The sequence below is a fragment of the Cebus imitator genome, unplaced genomic scaffold (assembly GCF_001604975.1).
Source record: "Cebus imitator isolate Cc_AM_T3 unplaced genomic scaffold, Cebus_imitator-1.0 Scaffold52, whole genome shotgun sequence".
In the NCBI taxonomy this organism is placed as follows: domain Eukaryota; kingdom Metazoa; phylum Chordata; class Mammalia; order Primates; family Cebidae; genus Cebus; species Cebus imitator.
Window position 1 is genome coordinate 1,448,235 of NW_016107367.1, and position 6,933 is coordinate 1,455,167.

Consider the following 6,933-nt stretch of genomic DNA (forward strand, 5'->3'; position numbering starts at 1 on the left):
TCACCGCAACCTCCGCCTCCTGGGTTCAGGCAATTCTCCTGCCTCAGCCTCCTGAGTAGCTGGGATTACAGGCACGCACCACCATGCCCAGCTAATTTTTTGTAGTTTTAGTAGAGATGGGGTTTCACCATGTTGACGAGGATGGTCTCGATCTCTTGACCTCGTGATCCACCCGCCTTGGCCTCCCAAAGTGCTGGGATTGCAGGCTTGAGCCACCGCGCCCGGCTAGAGATGGGTTTTCACCACGTTGGTCAGGCTGGTCTCGAACTTCTTGTGATCTGCCCGCCTCCGCCTCCCAAAGTGCTGGAATTACAGGCGTGAGGCACTGTGCCCAGCCAAAAAGCATACGTCTTAAGTTGCATCTTTATTTCTTGATTAAAAAATTGTGGTAAAAGAGAAAATTTACCATTTTAATCATTTGAAGTGTATAATTCAGTGGCATTAAGTAAAGTTGTAAAGTGGCATAACCATCACCACCGTCTATTTCCAGACACTTTCTTCATCCCAAAGAGAAATTCCGTACACATTAAACCATCACTCCCAACCTGAGGGGCGGTGTGAGAAGGGACACTGTGCAAGGTGAATACCCCGCCTAGCGTCCCGCATTTTGCAAGGACCTAGTGCCTGCTCGGCTGTCACCGTCAGGAAGAACACCAAAACTCAGCTGCAAGCTGCTGCTGCCATCCCCAGCATGTAACGAAGGTAAAATTAAGCAAGTATGTGCGTCTTCAGCCTCCTCTCTTAATACTGCACCTACAGAATTAAAACTGTGCTGGACAACTAAATGGGACGTGGTGTCCTGCATGCGATCCTGGAACAGAAAAGAAACACGAAGAAAATCTGAACACATGGGGCGTGGTGGCTCGTGCCAGCACCTCCTGGGTCAAGGCGGGAAGATCGTTTGAGCTCAGGAGGTCATGGATGCAGTGAGCCATGTTCAGGCCACTGTACTCAAGCCTGGGCAGGAGAACGAGACCATTGCTTAAAGTTATAGGTGGGCAGATCACTTGAGGACAGGAGTTCAAGACACATCAGCCTGGCCAACGTTGTGAAACCTCATCTCTGCTAAAAACACAAAAATTAGCTGAGTGTGGTGGCGCGTGCCTGTAATCCCAGCTAGTTGGGAGGCTGAGGCACAAGAATTGCTTGAACCCAGGAGGCGGAGGTTGCAGGGAGCTGAGATTGTGCCACTGCACTCCAGCCTGTGCAACAGAGGGAGATTGTGTCTCAAAATAAATACATAAAATTATAACTATAGGCTGGGCATGGTAGCTCACACCTACAACCCCAGGACTTTGGGAGGCTGAGGCAGGCACATCACCTGAGGTCGGGAGTTTGAGACCAGCCTGGCCAACATGGGCAAACCCCGTCTCTACTAAAAATACAAAAATTAGCCTGGTATGGTGGCATGCACCTGTAATCCCAGCTACTCAGGAAGCTGAGTCAGGAGAATCACTTGAATCCATGAGGTGGAGGTTGCAGTGAGCAGAGTTCACCCTACGGCACTCCAGCCTGGGTGACAGAGTGAGAAAATATATGATAAAAAATATATAAAATTATATAGTAATGTCTATTTAACAAAGGAAGCTGAAATTGTCACTGGTGAGGCTCTCGGGGCCCAGATCATGGGTGCTGGAGTAGGGTACAACATTCCTTGTCTTTCAGAGGGACACTTCCCAGCAAAGAAAGGAAATAATATTTTTTATGAACAGTACAATGTCCCCTCCAAATGTCCCCTCATTCAGGCAGCTGGGCCAGAGCTCACCATTGCCTTTAGCGAGGACCATTACAACAGAACACGGAAGAGCAAGGGCCAGCTCCTCGCTTTTGACCTTCCAGAGGCTTGTGAGCACTCAAGGCCAATGGTGGCTCCGAGGTGCCTTTGTGGAGATTAGGAAAAGGCGCCTCTCCACTTCTTTGTACGCAGGCCCCAGCCAGGACAAGCAATGTGCCAATTTCACCCCCACTGGCTCACCAAACACCTGCATAGCCTTGTGGGGCAGGCTCGGAGCTGAGAGTGAGCTGTGGGGGAGAGGGGAGTGGACACGTGAGAGCGAGTTTCTCTGGGAATATTCCACAGGCCAGGGTAGGGTCAGGGATGGGAGAATCACAGGACAGGCAGGAAGGTGAGGTCTGGGGTCTTAAACAGGGGCAGCTTCCCTGGCCTGGGCAAAGATGATAGACACATTGAGGGTGGTCTGGGGTTCTGGGAGCAAAGGGCATAGCTCCTTCTTGCTCCAGAGAGGCGTCCAGCTCAGTGAGAACAGCAAGGAAGCTGCTGGGGGCTTCCTGGGAAGAAGGCCTGAGACCATGTGGGAAGAAAGCTGCCCAGGTGCCATGGCAAGAGACTGAAGGCACAATCTGTCCCAGCATAATAAATAACTGATTAGATATAGCAATGGTACCAAATGTATTTACCGATTACTTAGTTACAGCAATGACTTGGATACAATCACATAATCAATTATATACTCAATCTTATTACATTATTATTCTGTTATTAACCTTTGCTTTAGTATTAGTGTGGGAACATTTTTAGCCTTATAGTGTAGAAATAATCGGGTGAAATATAATTAGAAACTGAAAGAACATTGTGAGAAGCGATGAAGAGACGAGGGTAAACGCCTTGTGGTAGCGCCAATGCCTGGGAAGGCCTGTTGCTTAGCAGGCAGGCCTTGCAGTAACGCCAGCCCAGCACCTGGGGAGGCACCGTTGCTTAGCAGGCGCGAGGGGGAGTTTCTCTTTCACTGTGGAGCTCAGAGAACACTGCTCCGTCCGGCTCTGTCTGGCTCTCGAGGAAGGTCTGACACTAGCCAGGCCGGCCCGCAGACATCCAGGGGCTTAAACACCTCTTCATGGTGCTGTGCTCCGATGGTCACCATCCTTGTCCACTTTCATGCTCCACTTTCCCACCCGATACTCCCTCGTAAATTCTTAGAATAGAGGAATCCTAAAACCCTTTGATCTCTCTGAGAAGTGCATAGAAAGATACTGACATATGTGCCTCCCCTCTCTGCAGTGGCCGAGGGAGGGGCCCTCTGTACTGTACCCACGTGGTTCCCTGTATTGTAAGAATGTGATTTGCTTGACCCCTACCAATCACAGTAGGTGAGTCACTCTCCTGACTCTGCCCCCCTGCCTTGTATACAATAAATATCAGTGTGTCCAGGTGTTCTGGGCCACTGCTGGACTCCGAGACTCGGTAGCAGTGGTCCCCAGGCCCAGCTGAATTCTTCTCTTCTGTGTCCTCATGACTTTCTTTCCTGTGATCTATCGTCTCCGCACACAAAAGAACACCCACTAGACTCCACGGGGCTGGCCCCTGCAAGACCACCTGGCAGTTATTAGAAAGCAGCAGGTGTGGAGGCAGCTGAAGGGAAGCTGGATGTGGAGCAGGACATGCTATGCTCTAGGTGGACCATCGTGGAGTCAGATGGCCTCTGCGGATGCCAGTGCAGATGGCCAAGGGGACAGGGGACAGGTTTCCCACCCTTACCTACCACACATGACTTGGTTGCCACAACCCCCAGCACTGAAGGGTGGGATCCGGGATGCACTGAGATTGAGTTTCTGTCCCTCTGTGGAATGGGAACTTGAAGCAGAAGTGAAGGGAAGGTGCCTTCAAGAAGAAAGGTTTCCAGGACAGTGGACCTATGGTTAGTAACATGGAACTGGCAATCATCCAATTCTTTCTTCGGAATACCTCCAAAACCCACCTCCCTTTCCCTCTCTGCACTGCTACCACGGTGGTCCAAGCCACCCTCATCTCCGGATTATCTCTGCAGCCCCTGATCCTCCAGGGGCTCTCTGCCCCTACTCTGGCCTCAGAGTTGTTAATTCTCAACAGACTAGCAGAGTGCTACATCGCAGAGACCATGTCAGTTCTTAGAATCCTGCAATGACTGTCACTGAGTCCTTTTGGTGGCCATGTATTACCTCTCTAACCATCACCGACTACTCGAACCCACGCTCACGCCATTGCATGATCACTTCCACTCCAGGGCCCTTGCACACAATGAGCCTGGCCTGCAAGGCCCTTCCTTCGCTTCCTTCCTAGTCGCCTTCTCAGTAAAGCCCTCTATGCCTCTTTCGTAAATGTCTCCCTGCCCTCCATACCCTTCTCGCCTCTCTCCCTCTTTAGCTTTTCCCTGTAGCACTTACTTCAACACAGCATAGATTTTGTTGAAGGCAGGGATTTCTGCCTCTTGTTTAATGCTAGCTGCCCAGTGCCTAGAAAAAGCGCCTGGCACCCAGTAGGCATGTTCGGTAGGTATTTATAGAGTTAAATGAACTAAGCTTAGGAGGGGGGTTGTTGTTTTTCTTTGGGCCTCTGCCCATTTCGCTCCCTCCTTCCCGTTCCAGCTTCCAGGTTTCTCATTCCCTCTGCTTCTCCTTTTTTGTTGGCTCTGGCCTGCGGCCCTCTTGCCCTTGGTATAAAGGGCTGAAAACGCCAGACAGCTCTGCCGCCATGGGGAGGAGACCCTGACTGAGAAGCCAGGGCCCTGGCCTCCAGGCTCATCAGTATTTTGGGCAGGCTGGGCTGTCGCTGAGCTTTGGGTGACTCCAAAAGGCATGGAGGTGGTGGGTACTCCCAGCTGGCTCGCCAACCCTCGCTTCTTGCCTCGCAAGAGCGACCTGGCGGAGGTCTGTGGGTTTAGCAGGGTCCAGCCGTGTTTCTCCACTTCCAGGCTGTGCGCCCCCAGCCAGGCCTCTCCTACAGGGCTCGCGGCCACTTCTGACCCTCACTGAGGTCGTAAAGATAACAAAAGCCAGTGGTCCACACCTAGTGGCGTCGGGCCCGCCACATACCCACTAAGTCAGCCGAGGCCCTGGGGCTCCGCTCCGCAACCTGACCCACGGTGAGCTTTCCCAGGCCGCTCCGTCCCGCGAGGCCATCGCCCCATTTACGCTCGGCAGGGCATTTCCACGCGTCCCGTCTCAGGCAAGCCCCAGAGCAACCTTTTTCGGGCAGCACTGGACCCACTTCACTGGCAAGGAAACTGAGGTACAAGTCACTGGGAGAGGAACACGTGACAAACTGGTTGGGTTCTTTCCTTAGCAAGTGACCTAACCCGCCCTGCCCACGGCCGCGAGCGGAGGGCCAGGCGAGAAGTCCGCTAGCTCGGCTGTTCCGAAATCCGTGAGTCTCCGAACGCCGGCCTCAGACCGAGGTTTCTCCAGCCCTTTCCCGCCGGAGCAAAACCTCTGCTCCCGGATTGAACCAGGAGGGTCGCAAGATCGACGGCGTCTCGGTCACGTGTCCCGCAGTCCGGTCATGTGCACCCTCAGACCAATCCCAGCGGCCAACAAGGAGAGGTATTATGATTGGCCCATGCCCGCCGTGGGGGCGGGACTCTTGCTGAGGAGGGCCCACCCCGTTCTCACCGCCGTGTGCCGGGTGGATCTTGCTCTCTCGCGAGATTAGGTGTCCAACAGGCGCCCTTAGGTCCCACAATGCATTGGGCGGAGGCGGGGCCGTTCCGCATTGGCGCAGCCTGGCACGCCACTTGCGTCATCTCTCGGTGCCGCCCTTGAGATCACGGCATTTCTTGCCAAGATCTTGCAGTCGGTTCCCGGTAGCCTGGTGAAGGGAAGGAGGTCCTCTCTTCCTGGGCCCCAGAGAAGTTTGGGCCCACTGTCGTCCCCTCCCTGACTCTAAGGCCCTCTCCTCGCCACCGCCTCTGAAGCTGTCGGCTCCTTCCTTATTTCTGTCACGGCTCATTTCATGTTTATTGTTCCAGCTGGACTCGGGGTACTTAAACCGTGGTCCATGGCTGGGCTTCTGAGGCCGTGACCCCCTTCAAATTATAGGTTGTTGTGGGTGCTTCTTTTGGGGCTGGTGTGTGGCTTCTATCACACTTAAATGCTGGGTACCATCACCGTACAGGCAGGGCGCTACTGTGGTCGCCAGTGCGGTCTTTGTCAGTATGGAGCCTGACGCAGATGTCCAAAGGTGCTAATTATACAGAAGTGAATATCACGAGTATCACCCTCTGCACACACCTCGGTCTACTCTTTTGGGACTACTTGCTGTTACCTGCACACAACTTTTTTTTTTTTTTTTTTGAGGGAGGATCTCGCTCTGTCGCCCAGGCTAGAGTGCAGTGGCGCGACCTGGGCTCACTGCAACCTCCACCTACCTGGTTCAAGCGATTCTCCTGCCTCAGCCTCCCGAATAGCTGCGATTACAGGCTGACGCCATTACGCCCAGCTATTTTTGTATTTTTAGTAGAGACAGGGTTTCGCCATGTTGCCCAGGCTAGTCTTGAACTCCTGAGATCAAGCGATCCTCCCGCCTAGATCTTCCAAAGTGCTGGGATTACAAACGTCAGCCACCGCTCCTGGCCCTGCACACAGCTTTTGATTGAACGCCTTCCTCCTGTGATCATGCTCTTCTCTCTGACCGAACTAGTCTCTCTTCATCTTTCTATCAAACATCGATTGAACTTGAGCGAGGGCATGGAGGGGGTTAAGCACAGTGCCAGACACTGGGGAAGCGTTGGTGAACAAGACAAGCCTGAGCAAAGTTCCCACAGAGCTCACGATTTAGCGGGGGAGACAGGTTGGAGATGTGGGGAGAGGCTATGGGCGTCTCACATTTGGCACCAGAGAGATCCTAAGACTCCAGGATAAGCACTCATAGCACGGTCATGGCGGGCGCGGTGGCTCACGCCTCTAATCCCAGCACTTTGGGAGGCTGAGGTGGGCGGATCATGAGGTAAGGAGTTCGAGACCAGCCTGGCCAACATGGTGAAACCCCGTCTCTACTAAAAACACAGAAATTAGCTGGGCATGGTGTCGGGTGCCTGTAATCCCAGCTACTCCGGAGGCTGAGGCAGGAGAATCACTTGAACCCGGGAAGTGGAGGTTGCAGTGAGCCGAGATCACGCCTCTGCACTCCAGCCTGGGCGACAGAATGAGACTCCGTCTCAA

General features: G+C 53.3%; 1 protein-coding gene across 1 annotated transcript in view; it reads right to left on the reverse strand.

Annotated features, from left to right (window-relative positions):
* Nucleotides 1–499: 499 nt before the first annotated feature.
* LOC108304046 overlaps nt 500–6,933 on the reverse strand; it is an 18,572-nt gene continuing 12,138 nt past the window's right edge. The window contains exons 4-7 of the mRNA XM_037738357.1: nt 5,244–5,506; nt 4,810–5,015; nt 3,501–3,651; nt 500–811 (exon numbers count right to left, since the gene is read on the reverse strand). Coding sequence (XP_037594285.1) covers nt 781–811; nt 3,501–3,651; nt 4,810–5,015; nt 5,244–5,506 — 651 coding nt within the window. The 3' untranslated portion in view covers nt 500–780. The remainder of the gene's footprint in view (nt 812–3,500; nt 3,652–4,809; nt 5,016–5,243; nt 5,507–6,933) is intronic.